The sequence below is a fragment of the Plecotus auritus genome, assembly GCF_963455305.1.
Source record: "Plecotus auritus genome assembly, chromosome: 1".
Taxonomy (NCBI): Eukaryota; Metazoa; Chordata; class Mammalia; order Chiroptera; family Vespertilionidae; genus Plecotus; species Plecotus auritus.
In genome coordinates this window covers 78,761,223-78,780,370 of record NC_137770.1, presented here as the reverse complement: position 1 = coordinate 78,780,370, position 19,148 = coordinate 78,761,223, and the positions used below count along the sequence as shown (strand labels likewise).

The window sequence follows — 19,148 nt, the reverse complement described above, 5'->3', positions numbered from 1 at the left end:
CCTTCCAAGACCCTGCACATCTCCCTAATGAATTTTGCTGGGCCCGAGTGATCCTTAAGTTCAACCCCTTCCTTCTCTCACTCCTCTGTCCTTCTTGCCCTTGTCCACACCAGCTGCCCTAGAGTCTGAAGGGTCTTCCAAAGATGGGAAACATTTACATCCATGGTCCAGTGAGTTAATTTAGAACCCTTGGCAAATGGGAGATTAGACTGAAACAGTCACTGAGATCCTACAAAGGGGTTGACTATGGAAGGGAGGAGGAAGGCAGGAAGCAAGCACAGGTTGAAATACCCCTTCCAAGTCTAATACAGCACTAACACAGGTCTCCTGCCCTCAGAGTGGCCTCTTCCATCAACATTCATTGTAAAGGGAGAGTCCCTAGGAAGGTACACGGAAGACAAAGGCAGAACCAGAGCTCAGACCTGCACCTTTGAAAATGCCTGGGGTGGTGTGGGCTTTCTGGGCCGTCCCCTGTGGAAGCAGATTCGTTTAGGTGATAGGAAGTGCCCTCCAGCAGAGACTGTTTCCTCTGGTGTCTGCAGGCAGCCACAGCCACCCATGCACATGCATGCACGCAAACTACGCACTAGCAGGTGCCCGTCAGGAGGCAGCTGGTGGTTCTTCTTGTCTCTAGATTTAAGCCAAGTTCAAATCAGGTTGTTTTAGGTCTGGCTCTGGGACTACCTGGGGCTGCATCCCTAGGACAGGCGGGGTGTCCCGGCTTAATCCAAATCGATGGAGATGCAACGGCACTGCTTCACACGCGTCACCCTCTTCTTCTTGGTGGGTGGCTGTAGTTCGGGGCAGTTGAGTGTGACCATCATGGTGGTGAATTTCTTGGGCTTGCAGAAGGAGCAGGACTGGAAGGAGCCTTCCTCCTTCCGGATGTGCCTGGGGATGTAGAAGGAGTTGCACTGGCCGTAGCAGAAGCGATTGATGATGGTGCGGCTGTTGCAGCCCTCCTCGTGGATGGTCTGCTTGAGCGGCTGGGTTTTGCACCAGTCTCGCTTCAGGTATTTGCGCTCCGTCACATGCAGGGCCTCCTGGCTGGACTCCAGCACCTCCTCCCCAGGCATGGCCGTGCCTCGCCCTTGGCCCCGCCCCCGGTTCCTGGAGCCAGGCTGCTGGGGAGACTGAGTTTGCTCTGAGTCATTGTGCTGGGCCTTGTCTGGTGGGGGGATGGCACCTTGGGACCCGTTCTTTTTCCCTTCAGCAGCTGGCAGCAGGGTCCCCAAGAGGAGAAGCAGGGCTCCCACAGTGTAGGCGGTGCGGCTCATGCTAAAGGAAGGAAACACAGAGAGGGAAGACATGAAAAACAGAAAAGTTAATTCATTAAAATGTTAATATTGCCATGTGCTTCATAACATTTTGGTCAGTGACGGACCACAGACACAAAAAGTGATCCTGGCCCTAGCTCGTTTGGCTCAGAGGATAGAGCGTCGGCCTATGGACCAAAGGGTCCCGGGTTCAATTCCAGTCAAGGGCACGTATCTCTGTTGCAAGCTCCTCTCTGGCCCGGGCCCCGGTTGGGGCTTCTGCAGGAGGCAACCAATCCATGTGTTTCTCTCACACCAATGTTTCTCTCTGTCTTTCCCTCTCTCTTCCACTCCCTCTAAAAATTCAATGGAAAAGTGTCCTCCAGTGAGGATGAACAAAAGAAACAAACAAAAAGTGGTCCTGTCAGATTATAATGGAGCTAAAAAATTCCTATTGCCTGTGACATCGTAGCCATTGTAAATTGTAGCACAAGGCATCACTCCCGTGTTGTAGTGACGCTGGTGTGAGCACACCTACCATGCTGCTAGTCATATGTAAGTACAGCACAATTATGTACAGTTCATAAGACTTGATAGTGATGATAAACGACTATGTTACTGGTTTATGTATTTACTATACCAAATTTTTATTATTATTTTAGGATGCACTCTTTCTACTTATGAAAAAAGGTTTCTGTAAAACAGCCTCATACATCTTGTTTACCACATGTTTTGATTAAACCATTTTCTCTTGTGCTTAATTTAATCTTGTGTTGTTTTATACAGCAACACACTATACAGGCTTGTACCCTAGAAGCAATAGGCTACACCCTATAGCCTGATGTACAGTAGCCTAGACTATCTAGGTCCATGAACTCTATGATGTTGGCTCACAGAGGACATCACCTACTGTATCCCGTGTTAGGCAGCACATGAAACAGCAGCTAGTATGTCACCAGGCACTTGATAAACATTTAGGTAAAATATTTCACTTACTTTTCACAATATCTCTAGGAATTGGTACTATTATTCCTATCACCCTCCTGGCCAGCAGGCCGCGAGGTAGCTTGCCCAAGGTCACACAGTGACTAAGTCGAGATCTGAACTCAGCTGGGGCCCTTCTCTTCGTCGCAGGTGCTCCCGGAGGAATTGCTTCCTGGCTTCTGACACCAACTACGTTTGATTTGTATTGTGGTCACTTACCTGTATTCATTCCTGAACTTGACAATATTTAGTAAGTTCCTACTATTTCAGTGCCAGATTACCTTGCACTTCTTTGGGAAACTGATCTTGTTTTTTGCAAAAATAAATTAGCTTCACATGCCAGGCAAGTCTCCCAGTCTTTCCCCCTGACTAGCCTCAGTGCTCCCGGAGTGGTGCCTTGTTCAGCTGGTTGGATGCTTATTATGTTCACTGTTTTCAGGCTTAGGAAGGTGACCAGTGGGGAGACCGGAAGGCGCGGATGAGGGAGGATACTTCACAGGAAGGGCGCTGGACGAAAAGTTGAGACTGAGTTTCTACTGGAATTCCTCGGGCACCAACTTGCTATCTGACCTGAGGAAAATCACTTTACTTTTCAATAAATGACTTCATTTAAGCAATGGTATATACCGCATCTCCCCAGATAGGCTATTCAGATCAAATCTGATGTAAAAGTGAAAGCAATTTGAGAATTAAACTAATGTATGACCGTACTGCAGACAGAATGAATTACTTTACCAGAAAGATCTCATAATTCACAAAGACTCCTGGACCCCTCACTTATTCTCATTTTTAAACTTAATACAGATATTCATTATATCATTCTTTACACAAAGATATATATTTTTCTACTTTAAATGATGAAATGTGTCATTCACATATGTGTGTGTGTGCGCACGCATGCGTGTGTAAAATTTAGAAGGCAGAAAATAGGCACAAGAGAATAGGTGTGTGCAAATATTTGCATTAATAAATGCCATAGATGTGTTAAATAGATTGGTGACAGTGAATTATTGTTGGTGGGTCTGGATTTAGATAAAGATCAGAGAGGAAAATGGCATATGAACAATGACAAAAAATTAAATAAGGGGGGAGACAGAGGGAAAACTGACAGAATAAAACAGTAAAGCAAGGATGGAGAGAGAAAAATTAATGGAGTAAGGAATGTAAATTGGGGAAAGGAGCATTGATCTGAGGAAGGGTGCTTGGGAATGGAGGGCAGACAGAGGAGAAAGAGGAGGAGGAGGAGCAGGAGGAGCATACTTTTAAAAGGAAAGCGCAGGAGAGAAGCATCAGACTAATAGGATTCTCCTGGGACAGCTTCTCAAACCTGCATGTAGTCACCTGGGGATGGACGCTGTTAGAGTGCAGGACTGCCTTTTAATGAGCTTTGAGTTGGAAGGCCTATAGCACTTGCAGCCACAGCGTACAGAGGGACGAAGGCATTTTCAGATTCACAGCCTCCCTTTTCAGGCCATCACACCAAATCTGACCTGAATCCTGAAACTTCCCCTGGCCTGCCCTGCCCTGGACTCATCACAGTTTTCTGAACTTAAGGACAAAGATGTGAAGCATCATTTCCCTGCTCTCTTCTGAACACTGGTGTTACCCAAGATCATCACGAAGTGCAATTTAACAGTAACCTTATCACAGCCCCCCCACAGGAACTATCAGCTAGAGCAGTGGTCGGCAAACTCATTAGTCAACAGAACCAAATATCAACAGTATAACGATTGAAATTTCTTTTGAGAGCCAAATTTTTTAAACTTAAACTATACAGGTAGGTACATTGTTATTAACTTAGTTAGGGTACTCCTTCAATCGCACTGTACGTGCGCGCCTGCACGTGGTATTTTGTGGAAGAGCCACACTCAAGGGGCCAAAGAGCCGCATGTGGCTCGCGAGCCTCGGTTTGCCGACCACTGAGCTAGAGCACTTTTCAAAGACAAAGGCAATGTGGACTCTACATTCTCTACGGGACAGCCCCTGTCAGTAAACACCATGCAACCTGAAGGACACTGTCAAATTAAGATCATTAGCTATTAAATCTAAAATATCCTTAAATGACCCATGGACACAGATAATAGGGTGCTGAAGGCCTGGGTCTGGGGCAGGCTGGAGGGGTCAATGGGGGTGAAAGAGGAACATCTGTAATACTTTCAACAATAAAGAATTATTTAAAATAATAATAAATAAATAAAATATCCTTAAATGGCACCATCTTCCCAACATTAGCCTAATACTTTAGGGCGAGTTCAAGTTTGGAGCTGATGATGTGACATTTAGCTCTCTGCTCTGACTGCAGACTCCCTGGCTTTTGTCAGTTTATGTTACAACATCCCTGTTCTTTAAACAGAGCCTTTTTTTTGCCTCACCACCCAAAAAATTAATTTCCTTGTTTTGTCTTTTTAAAAAATCACTCACGAGAAAAGTCCAGTTATGAAACAGGGCTGATTTTCTCCAGAGCCCAGGATAGCTGGAGCCAGGACCGTCAGTCTCCTCCGCAAATGCTATAGAGTGAAACTGAAACACTTTCACAAGTTTCTGCTATTTACTCAGCTCAGGGACAGGGTCTAAACTAAAACAGTCTCTGCCCATTTCAAAGAGGGGCATATAAGAGAGCCCCGGGCCTACACCCACTCTGTACCTCCTCCCTCCAGGATAATGCAGCCCTCCCAGAGCAAGGCTGGCAGAGCCCACATCACAGAGGCCAATTTGAGACTGACTGGGAATGTATGCTGACTGCATATGACAGGTTCACGTCATTAAGCCATCCCTCCCACAAACATCTGTCTAAAAATGTCTTTTTTTTTTTTCCTGCAGACCAACTTAGGACCTTCTTTGTACTCTGCTTTTCCTTCTCGGCATTTTCACATCTGTAATTACGTAAATACCTAAACTGAGAGCCATGCGGGTTTACTCATCACCTTATCCTCAGCACCTGGCACACAGTAGGTACTCTTAAATGAGTGATTATTACAGACCATGTTGATTTATAGAGTTTCCATTTCTTTGCATTTTAAAATGTCTTACCACATACCAGTGAGCAGTGCAGCCGACTGCAAATCCTTTCATTCTCACCCTCAGTATAGCAAGCTCCTTACAGTCTAGGAGGCTTGTAGATACTTGCCTTCCTCTCTCTAGGAGAACCCCAAATAGCCACTAATTTTTACCTGATCCCAGGCAGAAGGCTATGGGTTTCATTTTCTAGTTAAAGTCATTGTATTCACTATGGCAGAAACCAACAATCAAGCAGTAAACCCCAAATTAGTAAACTGTGGTTTTCAGTTTTAGTTTGGACAGACTTCCTGTTCCTATGGGAGCATGTGTACCCCATAAGCCAAAGGAATCTAAAATGGCAGGCTGGTGGTTTCTTTTTAATAAGAAAAGTAAATTTGTCTCAAAATAAGATTTATTAGATGTGGAAAATATTATGAAATGTTTTTTTCATTTTTAAAAAGCCTATTCTTCAAAGGTCTTCAGTGCTAATTGTGAGGTTTTAGAGTTCTTAAATCTTATTAGCTAGCTATTTGGAGAGGAGTGAAAACCAACTTCTGGAATCTCAATCAACAGAGACCTCTGCTTCTTAGAGAAGAGCAGTGCTCTGAAGGACTCCACATACTCCACATGAGTGAGAGTGAGGGGGATGAGAAGAGTCATGAGTACTGGAACCAGGGCTCTGTCTAGTGATTGTGGCCAACCATCCAACCCCGCCCCACCGCCACACACACACACACACACACACACACACACACACACCCCAACCTGGTCCTGATGACTCAGTGAAGGATATAGGACTATTTTGCTCTTGAAATCCCATTTGTATGGCCACCAAAAATTAGCACTTTGTAAATATCCTAGACATGGAGGAAATCAAGAAGATGTAAATTCCTTGAGGACCATTCTTTTCCACATCAACAAGTGGAGTGCCCCATTATCAAAACTCAACCCAAATGCTAATCCAGATTTAGGTTCCTATGAATTATCACCCATGTGCAACCATGAGTTGCAAACATTTTTTGGTAATTTGCATTTACGAAATGACCCATTCACATCATTAAATTAAAGCTGTAACTCAGATCCAGACTGCATCATGACACCCACAAAAACCTCCCTTAATTTTCCCTTACAGACAATATTCTTTTAACCTTGCCTCGATGTCCCCTTAATGCATTTCTCCTCCAAGTAATGTGATCATATTGTCGTGGTGAGCTTTCTCTACTACTGTTCCCCACCAGGAAGACCCATCCCATCTTTTTTATTTTTTCTTTTATCACTGTCCTCCCCTCCAATCCACTTGTACCAGAGAATATAGATAGTCTCAAATCAGTTTAATCACCTCTGTCCTGAGTGGGACATGGTGATTTATTCAAGTCTTTACAAGACTATGAGCACATAATCTAATTCTGGGGGATCAAAAATGAAAATGCTATATGTGACTATTTCTAATGTTCTTGGTGTCTTTGAAAAAGTTTAGGCTAGCTTCTTTCCGCTCTCTTCTTGCTATATTTCTCATTTTAGCTAACCAACCTGCTTATCACCAGTTAAATGGAGTGTTGAGTGGGAATTACAGTGAAGAAACAATGGTCAGCAAGCCAGCTGTCTGTGCCTCGATGTCTGATCAATTCCTCCTGATGAATAAAGTTTTAGAAAGAAATTCAACAGGTATGGCATTAATTATTTTCCCAGCATAAAATATATATATACATATATATAACAGAACTGAAAGCAAATGCTCTAAGTGCAGGCCAGATTTTAGGATAATTTACTCCTTTATCTTAGCGTTAAATCTTTGAGAAGGGCAAAGTTTATTTTGATCTTTACTTTTTTAAAAAGTCAACTTTTAGAAATTAAATAGAAAATTTAAGAATATGCTGGGTTGATTTTTTTTTTTTTTTCAGTCAAGCTGTACCAAGAAGAAGAGTTAGTGGTTGGCAAACTAGTGGACCATAAAGTCTCAACCTGTACATGTTGCAAGTACCCTAACTATGACCTCCTGATTTTGAACCCCATTCAGGGGGTCCAACATTGCATAGGACAGGGAGAAGACCACCTGATAGTTTCGTATCTCAGGAGTTCTAAGCTCATTGAAAATTTGTGTGTGTGTGTGTGTGTGTGTGTGTGTGTGTGAAGTTAATGACTGTATACAATTCTTGCAGTCAACAGGAAATAAGTTTGCAAGGAATAAACATTAAATATTCACTGAGCAGCACTACGGAGAGGCAGCTAAGTTATAGGTTCTGTCTTGTAGTGAAAGATGTTGGTCCCTGTGTGAGTGTGATTTAGGATTTAATTTCAGAACCACCTTGTAAAATGTCCTGGTGCTGTAGAATGTTACTGCCTCTTCCAATACCACCACTAATAATAAGTCACCTATATTTTTAAACCCTTACTATGCCAGGTATTATGCTAAATTTCGAGCAAATTTTATCATTTACTTTTCACAACAAAATATGAGATCGATAATATTGTGTTTGTTTTACCAATCAGGGAGGTTAGGAATCTGTCCAAGGTTACACAGCTCCCAAGTAGGAGAGCCAAGGTTTGAGTCCAATTCTATCTAGCGCTCAAACACACGTCCTTAAGCACTGTTCTGTGGGCACCCACCACAGTATTTAACAAAGGATATATGGACTGGTTTCTAGTGCAATAACGTTTGAAAAATACCTTAAACTCAAATGATTATCTCTTTTGTATCTTCATGTTCACTGTGGAGGAAATTTCTCGTCCCAGGAATTACTGTTGCACTTGGCATTTCTAAGAGCATATGTTAAAATGAAGGAAAATTCCTTGCAGATGTATGACATGGGCTGGTACCACTTCACCTTCACTCTCTAGCAGGCTTGGGCTTACCAGTTCTTCACTCTCTGTTCTAGGACATGCTCCACAGCTTTGCCCTTGACAGGCATTTCTTGGATTGATATCACTTTTAATACTGAAACATTAAGACTGGGGATGACAAGGCAGGCAGGCAGTTCTCATTCAGAGATGTGGGGACTTAATAAGTTTCTATTCTTCCCTGCGTGAGCACTCACCTACAGACTGTCAGCCAACTTAAATTTCCTATAGATCATGAGTTGCCAAAACATTTCACTCAAAATGAACTTTTAAGAAAATAAGAAATCTGTGAAATTACTAAGTTTACGAAGGACTTTAATTTCTAAATGACCTGGGGGTTAAACATACATGCACACAGAGCAACTACAGATCTAAAGAACCCTTAAGTAATTAGTGAACCATTGGAAAGTGCAATTTATCCAGTGATAGTAATCAAATTACTTACTGTTGTAGACTTGGGTGTGCCAGGGAAAAGATGATAATCTGTAGTTTTCTTAAGATCTCCCCCTCATTGCTTTGAAAAATCCACCCCTTCAAGTTCCTATGCCCCCCCCCCCCTCATCCCCCTTCAAAAAAAAAAAAGAAAGAAAGAAAGAGGAGGGGGAGCTGGAAAGCCCTGGGGAGAAAGAAGACTCCTCACCCTGGGACGGGGTTATCTTAACCTCTTCTCTGCTATTTATTTAACTTGTGTGTACAGCCAGAGGGAGGCCACTATGCTGGGGTCCCGGGGACAGTTCAAATCCCTGATGACCTACTTAACACAATAGATTATTTTAATCGACTCTTGTCCTGGCACCATCTCGAAGGGGAACATAAACAGACCCGTACACCGCTGGGATCTGCTCTTTCCAGCAGGAGATCTAATTACCTACCAATGGTCGCCTCTCTGCCCTTGTTCCATTTCTTAAGAGATATTAACCCCTAACTTTGAGGCTATATTTCTGTCTAAAAGAGTCGAGCAGAAGGCGGCAACCGGGTTCGACCGGGAGCCCATTCAGGCCAGCTCTAAACGCACATGAAGGACTTTATCGCAGAGCCTCGCTCACCTCATGTTTGTCCCCCACCGTGCCCAGGGACCGTCACTAAAGAAGGCGCAGAGGAATGCCAGGCTGGGGCGCCCCCAAGGCAGAGCTGGAATTTGAAGACAATGCCAAGCCAGAGTGGGGGCGCGCCTGTTCTCCCCAAGCCTAATGTCTACAATTAACTCTGGCTGATGAGGTGACAGCCCCACAGTCCCTCCGCCCCTGGCCTAGCTCCCCGCGCTGCAGAGGGGTCAGTGGGTGAGCGAGGAGTGGGAGAGGTCGAGAGGCCACCTGGGCGACGGAGCCGGAGACCAGTCTCCACCGCCAGTCCCGCGTGGTCCGTCCATAGTGAGGTGCAGCGAGGCGAGGTGGGGGCCTCTAGAACTCAAACTAAGGGGTACCCGCGGAAGTGGGACCTGGCGGGTTGTCGCTGCCCGGTGCCTGCAAGTCAGAGGTTCCGTCGAGATGCGCATGGGACGGAAAGAAGCCTAAAACAAGGAATCGAGCGCCCACGAGTGCGCAGCCAGCACGTGGGCGTGTGAGCACTAATGAATCTCTGCAGTCCGCATCCGGGACCAAGTATCCCGACTCTTGCGCGAGTCAATCGCTGATTCTCCTGATCCTCCAGCCCAGGGCAGGCTCATCCACGGCACTCCGACGGGTGCCCCGAGACCTAGAGCAGCCAGGCTCCCCGCCTCAAAAACTTGAACCCTCTCAGTTTAACTGGCCCCGAGGTCTGCTGCCGAGCTGCAGGTCCCCGCAGCTCCCCGCGGCTTCTGCTCACTGGCCCTCAGCTCCCGCACTCCGGCCGCGGGTAATTCCGCGCCCTCGCCGTGCAGGCGCACCAGGAGAGCGTTAGCGGGGCTCCAGGAGAAGGAAACAGGGCACGCTCTCTCTCTGCATAGCCTCTTTCCCAGCCTTTCCCCGCAGACGGCGCAAGGTGAGGTCTAGCAGCCAAGGCCTTGGCAGGAAAAACCCCGCGACAGCTTTTCAAGGTTCACCCCGGGGAACCGCAGGGCCTCGGCCCATCTGCACAGAGGGCTGCCGGGCGTCCACACAGAGCGGAACGCGGGGTCGTTTTAGAAACCCCTGCGCGCGCGCAGACACGCACACCCCCACACGCACACACACACCCTGCCCAGCGCCTCGACGCTCACCTGTCAATGCGGCGTGCAGACGCGGCCTGCGCTCTCGAGGCGTGGCGCGGGGTGCAGCCGCGGACCGAGCCGCCGGGCTCGGCGCGGGGTCAGCGGGACCGAGAGGAACGCTCTCGCGGCACACTGGGTCGCCCGGTCCGCGGAGGGCGCACCGAGTGCGGGACATCGCGCCGTCTCCCGTTTAAATGCCGGCGGCCAAGCGCGGCGCCCGGGGCCGCGCCTCTCCATTGGCCAGGCGCCGCCGCCGCCGCCGCGGGACCCGCTATCCGCCCCCTTTCCCGGTACTGCCCCCGCCCCCGCACCCCTCCTGCTTCCCCGCGGGGTCCCCTCTCCGCCCGCCTCGCCTCTTTGTCTGCTCCCCCGCCCGGGCCGGCTGGGAGAGGTCACCCCAGGGAACCGCGCCTGGAATGCACAGCAAATCACATTTTCCGCTCCCGTTGGAGGGGGAAGCACTGGAGGAAATCCCCCGGCTCCCGGCCCCTCGTTCCTTCTCCGCCCCAGGCCCGGCTTTTCTCTCGCCAGCTCCGCTCGCCGGCGTCCGCCCCGCGACGGGCTCGGTCGCGGAGATGGCACCGCGAAGAGCAAGATCTCCGAGGGATCGTGACAGAGTAGGCGATTCTCTCCCCGTGGAGGGAACGGGGGTGCAGGGTGCTCAGGTTGAGCGGTCGCGCGGCTCCGCCCAAGGCCCCCAACTTCGAGGGCTCTGACCCCGGCGCCCCTGTTAACCCTGGCGGGCTCGTCGCCGCCCGCAGGAGCCTGTCGCCAACGGGACACCGTCCTCTCCTCGCCACCGCGGGTTCTTTCAGCTCAGAAGCTGGCGGCCCGGGCTGTGAGTGCACAGAAAGGAATAACGGGGAGAGGGGAGAGGAAGCCTACAAGGACCCTCACAAGCCAAGTTTTCCACTCCTCAGCCATTTCCAAAAGGGAGATAGTCGCTAGGAGAGGAGGTTTTGTGTGGCATGTTAAAGAGTGAATAAACCAGGAAAATAAAACGTCACACAAGGAAATAACTTCCCAGAAATTTAAGGCAAAACTTCTGTATGTGAAAACCCGATGCCACAGTCTGTATTCATTACTGAGAACCCGATGGATATTGGCGAACATACCAAGAGCATGTTTTCCGAAAGATGAGCGAGCACTTTCATTTATTCTCTTAGCTTGAAAACTGGTTCTTAAAAGAGGCCGTGAGTTTTTGTGTGTGTAAGTCATGGCCCGTGTAAAAACCAACCCGGCTGCGAGGTCTGTCTGCAGACCGCCTCCCTCCGACAGGTCAGATGGGGGGAAAAAAAAGTTTGTTATAGAAGGAAATTTGAGGGTTTCTGCACTGACTAAAGCAAAATAAACAAAACAATGAAACCCATCAAAAGGTACTTATGAAACCGTGGTGATTTAAGTACTTGGCTAAGAAAACAAAACAAAACCTCCAAACAACATGATTTTTTTCCCCTTCAGGCAGGCGGCTTGGGATGGGGGACAACACACAGTGAACACCTACTAGATGTTAGATACTGGAAGTCAATTTTTCAAAATAAATGAAACAAGAAGGAAATCTGCATTAATTCCGTATCTAGAGAATCTTCATCCTTTGAATGTTTTGTTCGTGCAAAGGGCAGTTTCTCCCCCATGAACTCATTGCTGCACTTTTAAATGTTTTCGATAATTTTTTGTTGTTAAATCATCTCGCGAGCCATAGTTTGTAGTTGCCTGCAGGATGTGAACATTCAACAGGACTTTAACGACTTTCCCTGGTGGGGTTGGCTGCAGAAGAGGGAGGGAGTCAGAAATACACAAAATACTTAGGCAATTAACAGTTCAGCCAAGCCCACCACCAAGCTGTTCTCTCACTGTGTAAACTATTCGTTCAAAAACCTCTTATTTTGCAAATTCACCAACTCTTTCTAATCTAAAAATTAATGCTTTAGTCACTTTCCCCTCCAAGACTCATATAAGTTACCCCAAATAAAAATACAGAGACAGAGCTTACCTGCTGAATTGGAAGTAATTGCTTGGAGCCCTGATACTGTGGCTCTGTGTATCTCAATCGTTTATTACTCTGTATCTAGTAAATGTTGATCATCACTCTGACCCCTCTTCAGGAGACTTCTCAGAGCACACTGTTTACAATGGAAACATTCTGACCCCCCACCCCCACCCCTCTATCCCATTTCACTGCATCATTTTTCTTCATTGCCACTGATCTCTCTCTGCCACTAGAATATAAGCTTCATGAGGGCGGAGATTTGTCTATCTTGGTCATTCTGATTACACGATGCACACAGAATGCAGAGTGTCTAACACAAAATTAAGATTCCGTAAGTAGTTGTGGATTGGGAACGTTCAGCACATACCCACTAATTGGAGTAATCAACTGCGCCTGAATGCTGAGGACATAACCATCAGGAATGTGACCAACACAGGCCCTCACCTCACAGTTTATAGTCTAGTGTGTTTGTAAATATTTATTTCAGTATCCAAGTTTTTTGCCTCATATTTGTGTTTCCACAGCTCTCAACCAGTCAATGCAAACCATTATCCAATCAGGATGAAGGCATAAGAGTGAAAATTCTTCAGCCTTCTTTTACATACATATATACATACATATAAATATATTTATTGATTTCAGAGAGGAAGGGAGAGGGAGAGAGAGAGAGAAACATCAATGATGAGAGAGGACCATCCTGCATATCCCCTACTGGGGATCGAGCCCACAATCTGGGCATGTGCCCCTAACCAGAATCGAACCTGGAACCCTTCAGTCCACAGACTCACACTCTATCCACTGAGCAAAACTGGCCAGGGCTTCAGCCCTCTTTAATTACATAATTGAAACCAGTTCTCAGTAAGAGGGGAAAGAAATAGAATGACTCCATGTAGTCAAAGTTAACATTTGAAATATGAGACCTAAACAATGATCAATAAATGATAAATTGCACTTACAGAAACTACTTTTAAATTACTTTAGGGCTGTTGTGAGATATGTAGATCCTGCTCAGCTATTGGTTTGTAAAAGGAAAGTACATTTCTCTTGCTTGCTCACCTCTCTGTAGAATGTGTCTTCATCCAATTCCCAAGATGCTAAGAGGGAGCTACTCTCCAGATTTAGAGAAGAACCTCAAAGGCCTTTGTAGGGAAGTTTTTGCTGAGAGCTGCAAAAGCTGTATGTGGCCGTTCAACCTAATTGCAGAGGCTATGTATGCCATCTTGGTGTGGTTTTTTTCCCCTTTAAGCACTATATTTTTATTTCCTCCTAGATTTATTGAGGTATAATTGACAAAAACTGTATATATTTAAGATGTACAACATGATGACTTGATATACATATACATTATGAAAGGATTACCACCATCAAGGTAATTAACACAACCATTACCTCACACAAATCTTCTCTTTTTGTGTATGGTGAGAACACTTGAGATCTCTTTTAGCAAATTTTAATACCACACTCTACTATGAACTATAACCAGGCTGTACATTAGATCCTCAGGACTTATTAATCTTCTAACTGAAAGTTTGTACCTTTGACCAGCATCTCCCCATTACCCCAACCTCCCAGCCCCTGGCAACCAACATTCTACTCTGTGCTTCTGTGAGTTTGACTGTTTTAGATTCCACATATTGAGTGAGGTCATACAGTATTTGTCTTTATCTGTCTGACTTGTTTCACTTTTAACAAAGTCCTCCAGTTCACCCATGTTGTGTGAAATGGCAGGATTTCTTTCTTTTCTAAAACTGAAAAATATTCCATTGTGTGTGTATACTATGTATTTATGTATGTGAGTGTATATATATATGTATATGTGTGTATGTGTATTTTTTTAGAATTTCATTGAATTTATTGGGGTGACATTGGTTAATAAAATTATATAGGTTTCAGGTGTACATTTCTGTAATACATCATCTGTATGTTGTATTGTGTGTGCACCATCCAAAGTAAAGTTTACATCCATCACCATTTACCAGCCTCCTCCCTTATCCTCTTCTCCCTCCTCCTATCACCCTTTCCCTCTGCTAATCACTATACTGTTGTCTTTGTCTACGGGTTTGGTTTCATTGTTTTTTGCTTAATCCCTTCACATTTTCCACCCAACACCCCTCCCCTCTGACAGCTGTCAGTCTGTTCTCTGTATCTATGAGTCTGTTTCTATTTTGTTTGTTTATTTTGTTCATTAGATTCCACATATAAGTGAAATCATATGGTATTTGTCTTTCTCTGACTGGCTTATTTCACTTAACATAGGTCTATCCATGCTGGTGCAAAAGATAAGATTTCCTTCTTTTTTATGGCTGAGTAGTATTCCTTTGTGTAAATGTACCAAGCTTTTTTATTCACTCATCTACTAGTGAGCACTTGGGCTGCTTCCACATCTTGGCTATTGTAAATAATGCTGCAATGAACTTAGGGGGACATATATTCTTTCAAACAAGTGTTTTGGATTTCTTCAGATATATTCCCAGAAGTGGAATGGCTGAGTCATAAGACAGTTCCATTTTTAATTTTTTGAGGTAACTCTATACTGTTTTCCACAGTGGGTGCATCAATATGGATTCCCACCAACAGTTCATGAGGGTTCCCTTTTCTGCCATCCTCGCCAATACTTGATGGTTGATTTGTTGATGGTAGCCATTCTGAGGGGTGTGAGGTAATATCTCATTGTGGCTTTAATTTGCACTTCTCTGATGATTAGTGATGTTGAGGTTCTTTTCATGTCAGTTAGCCATCTGTATGTCTTATTTGGAGAAGTATCTATTCAGATCCTTAGCCACTTTTTAATTGGATTGCTGTTGGTTTGTTTTTTTTTTTGTATGTTGAGTTGTATAAAGTTCTTTAAAGTTTTGTATATTAACATCTTATCAGATGTATCCTTGGCAAATATGTTCTTCCATTCAGTGGTTTGTCTTTTCATTTTGTTGATGGTTTCCTTTGCTGTGCAAAAACTTTTTTTGATGTAGTCCCATTTGTTTATTTTTTCTTTTGTTTCCCTTGCCTGATGAGATATATCAGAAAAAAATATTGCTATGAGAAATGTCCTAGATTTTACTGCCTATGTTTTCTTTTAGAGTTTTCCTGGTTTCAACTCTTACATTGAAATATTTCATCCATTTTGAGTTTCTTCTTGCGCATAGTATAAGAAGGTGGTCTAGTTTCTTTTCTTTCTTTCCTTTTTTTTTTTTTTTTTGCACATATATGTCCAATTTTTTCAACATTTATTGAATAGATTGTCTTTAGCCCATTGTATATTCTTGTCTTCTTTGCCAAATATTAATTGGCCATAAAAGCATGGATTTATTTCTGGGCTCTCTATTCTGGCCCACTGATCTATACTAGTATGGCTGTTTTTATGTCAGTACCATGCTGTTTTGACTACTATGGTCTTGTACTATAGTTTGATATCAGGTAGAGTGATTACTCCAACATTGTTCTTCTTTATCAAGATTGCTGTTGCTTTCAGGGGCTTTGGTGGTTCCATATAATTTTTTTAAATAGTTGGTCTAGTTCTGTGTAATACACAATTAGTATCTTGATAGGAGTTGCAGTGAAATCTAGATTGCTTTGGGTAGTATGGACATTTTAATGACGTTAATTCTTCCTATCTATGAATATGGTATATGCTTCCACCTATTTGTATCTTCCTCAATTTCTTTTTTCAGTGTCCTATAATTTTCCAAGTATAGGTCTTTTACATCCTTGGTTAAATTTATTTCTAGGTATTTTATTTTATCTTCTGATGCAATTATAAATGGGATTGTTTTCTTAGTTTCCCTTTCTGATAATTCATTATTGGTGTATAAAAATGTCTGATTTCTGGATATTTATTTTGTATTCTAATTTACTGAATTCATTTATCAGTTTTAGTAGTTTTTTGGTGGAATCTTTAGGGTTCTCTATATTCAGCATCATGTCATCTGCTATGTATGCCATCTTGTATTGGATGAAAGAAGAATAAAGCCTTTATTCATTTGGAAATGATCTTGTATGCCCTTCCTAAAAAAAATATGATAATGAACTTGACAATGTTTAAAGAAGATATTTGCAATGATCAAATAACAGTCAAATGATTCATGTCCAGAATGGAGTTTTCTTAAAATTAATAAGGAAAAAACTCCACAAATAACATAATAGGAACAAAAAGGTTGGCAAAGCACATGACTGGACACTTCACAAAAGAAGAAAACTGAATACCCAAAAACATAAAACGATGCTAGATTACACTATTAAATTGAGGGAATGCAAACTAAAATAAGAAGATCCCCTTGCTTATATAGCAGGTTAGCAAAGATTTAAGTCTGCCAATATTCAGCATTGGAAAGGGTACAGAGAAGCAGGTACTTAAATGCATCTCCATTGAGAGTATCAATTGGCATAACCACTCCAAGGGAGTAATTTGTCAATAAGTGACAATTAAACATGCTCCTAGTATATCACCCAGCTATCCCACTTCTAGGTAAATACCGTAGAAGAACTTGAGTGCATGTATGAGAACTAGAAACTGCGTGAGCACTTCTATTACAGTATTGTTTATAACAATCTTGGTGTCCATCAACACAAGAAGGCAAAATAAATTGTTTTATTTATATAATAAATGCTGTATAGCTACTAACAGGAATGGACTAGATTTTTATATTTTGACCTAGACCTCAAAAACATAATGATGTTTTAAGAAAAGCAGGAAGTTGCAAAATGATACAAACAGTATGACACCATTATGTATATTTTATAATAAACATATAAAACAACAGTATAAATTGTTTATGAAAACATATGTGTTCATGTAAATGTATAAATAGTGGATTGGAAACCAGACCTTCGGTGGTGCCCACCAGAACGGAGTGGAGGAGGGGTGGATCAGGGATGGAAGACAAAGAGATTTTAACTTTATAATGCTTTAAAAATTTTTATTTTGAAAAATCTTGAAATAAATATGACAGAATAATGACCATTTTAATTTCTAGGTGATGGTACATGGTTGTTAGATATTCTATTTACATATAATTTTTTAAAAGTTCTCAAAATTAAAAAAAAAAAGGAATCTGATCTTTTAATCAGAATTTCAAGTGACTTTGATCATCATTTGGGCACTGAGGATTTCTCCTTCCTGTGAGTCACCTATAACCAGTTACAATTACTAGGCAAGTTTTCAAAACACATACAAGCCACCGAAACCAGTTTGGCTCAATGGATAGAGCATCGGCCTGCGGACGGAAGGGTCCCGGGTGCGATTCCGGTCAAGGGCATGTACCTTGGTTGCGGGCACATCCCCAGTGGGAGGTGTGCAGGAGGCAGCTGATCGATGTTTCGCTCTCATCGATGTTTCTAGCTCTCTATCCCTCTCCCTTCCTCTCTGTAAAAAAATCAATAAAATACTAAAAAAAAACACACATGCCAAAACCGGTTTGGCTCAGTGGATAGAGCGTCGGCCTGCGGACTGGGAGGTCCCAGGTTCGATTCCGGTTAAGGGCATGTGACTTGGTTGCGGGCACATCCCCAGTGGGGGTTGTGCAGGAGGCAGCTGATCGATGTTTCTCTCTCATCGATGTTTCTGACTATCTATCCCTCTTCCTTCCTCTCTGTAAAAAATCAATAAAATATATTAAAAAAAAACAAAAAACAAAAAAAAAAACAACACACATACAAGCCCATATTACTGTTTATATATCTGCTGCTCTGTCGCCTTCTGAGGAGGGTCAGCTCCTGGCTACCCACCTTACTCTCTGCACATAAGCAGGAAAACATTTGCCAGTTTGCCATAGATGAAGAATACATGAGCTTGACAATTCTGAGCAATGCTGCCAAGTACAGTTTATGAAAAGACGAATCATACAGACCATTTTAATACAATTCCAACCTAATTCCATGCTAGTATTTACTGTGTACACTACATGTGCACTACAGTACGCAAACGGCGACAACGTCAAAGTATGACATCGTCCTTCACAGTCAATTATGTAGACACGGGAAAACACACTGAACTTGGAGTCAGAAAAATCAGACTGAATTCCTGACTCCTCCTTGTAGGAACCCTGGGTTAGATATTTAAAGCCCTGGAGTTTAAATTCAATTATCTGTGTTATATGGATGGTAATACCTACCTCTGGGTGGGTAAGGGAAGTAAGTAAAATAAGCTTTGTGAAAGTGTCAGATACATGACAGACACCTAGTAAACAGCACTGTCTGCATAGATGGTAGAGTTTAGGTAGGAGCTCAAGCAAAGACAAGGAAAGTATAATGTCAGCATGGGTCATGTCTTATGTATCTTTATATTTACAGTGCATATTGCTGGATGCCACATAGCAGGCGATTGTTAGGCTATTAAATGAGTATTTGCCTAGGAGAAAGGGAAAAAGGGAGGGAGAGGGGGAGGGAGACAGGAAAGAATAGGAAAGACTGGGGAGAGGAGAGGACAGGAGAAGAGGGGAGCAGGAGAAAATGGGAGGGGAGGGGAAAGGAGGGGAGAAGGGGAAGGGAGGGGAGGAGAAGGGAAGGGAGGAGAGGAAAGGCATGATGCCATTCTAGTAAATGGCACAGCAACTTCTATTTTTGGTAAAATCAGTCAATGGTATGAATACCTCACAGAGTGGTACAAGCCGAACAAAAACTCTTCTGGCTCTCTTTTGCCCGCATCATCAGAATCACTTCAACTAAAAGTTACAGTTCTCGGGTTGTTTTCACTGCGGTGACAAAACCTGAGAAAAAGAGACCAGAAGATGCCCAACCAAGTAGCAGGAGAAGCTGAAGCTCCCATGCCCAGGCCTGCTGGCAGAGACATGGAGACAAGACAGAAAGGCCTAGGCAGAAATACCTTTCTCAGCACCCACACGCCCAGTGCCAGAACTTAAAGGTGCCTGCTGCAAATTCGGCTCCCATCATTGTCTACAGCCCGGGTGACTTGGGAAGT

The 19,148-nt window shown here is 43.8% G+C and overlaps 1 protein-coding gene across 2 annotated transcripts in view; it reads right to left on the bottom strand.

The window, feature by feature from the left end:
* Positions 1 to 722: 722 nt before the first annotated feature.
* GREM1 (gremlin 1, DAN family BMP antagonist) overlaps positions 723 to 19,148 on the bottom strand; it is a gene marked incomplete at its 3' end in the record, with an annotated part of 38,945 nt that continues 20,519 nt past the window's right edge. Inside the window, exons 1-2 of one of the 2 annotated variants that reach the window (XM_080668725.1) lie at positions 10,255 to 10,390; positions 723 to 1,278 (exon numbers count right to left, since the gene is read on the bottom strand). In XM_080668725.1, coding sequence (XP_080524851.1) covers positions 723 to 1,277 — 555 coding nt within the window. In that variant the 5' untranslated portion in view covers position 1,278; positions 10,255 to 10,390. Of the gene's footprint in view, positions 1,279 to 10,254; positions 10,391 to 19,148 lie in introns of those variants that run through there. The other variant, XM_080668726.1, reaches the window with a different exon arrangement.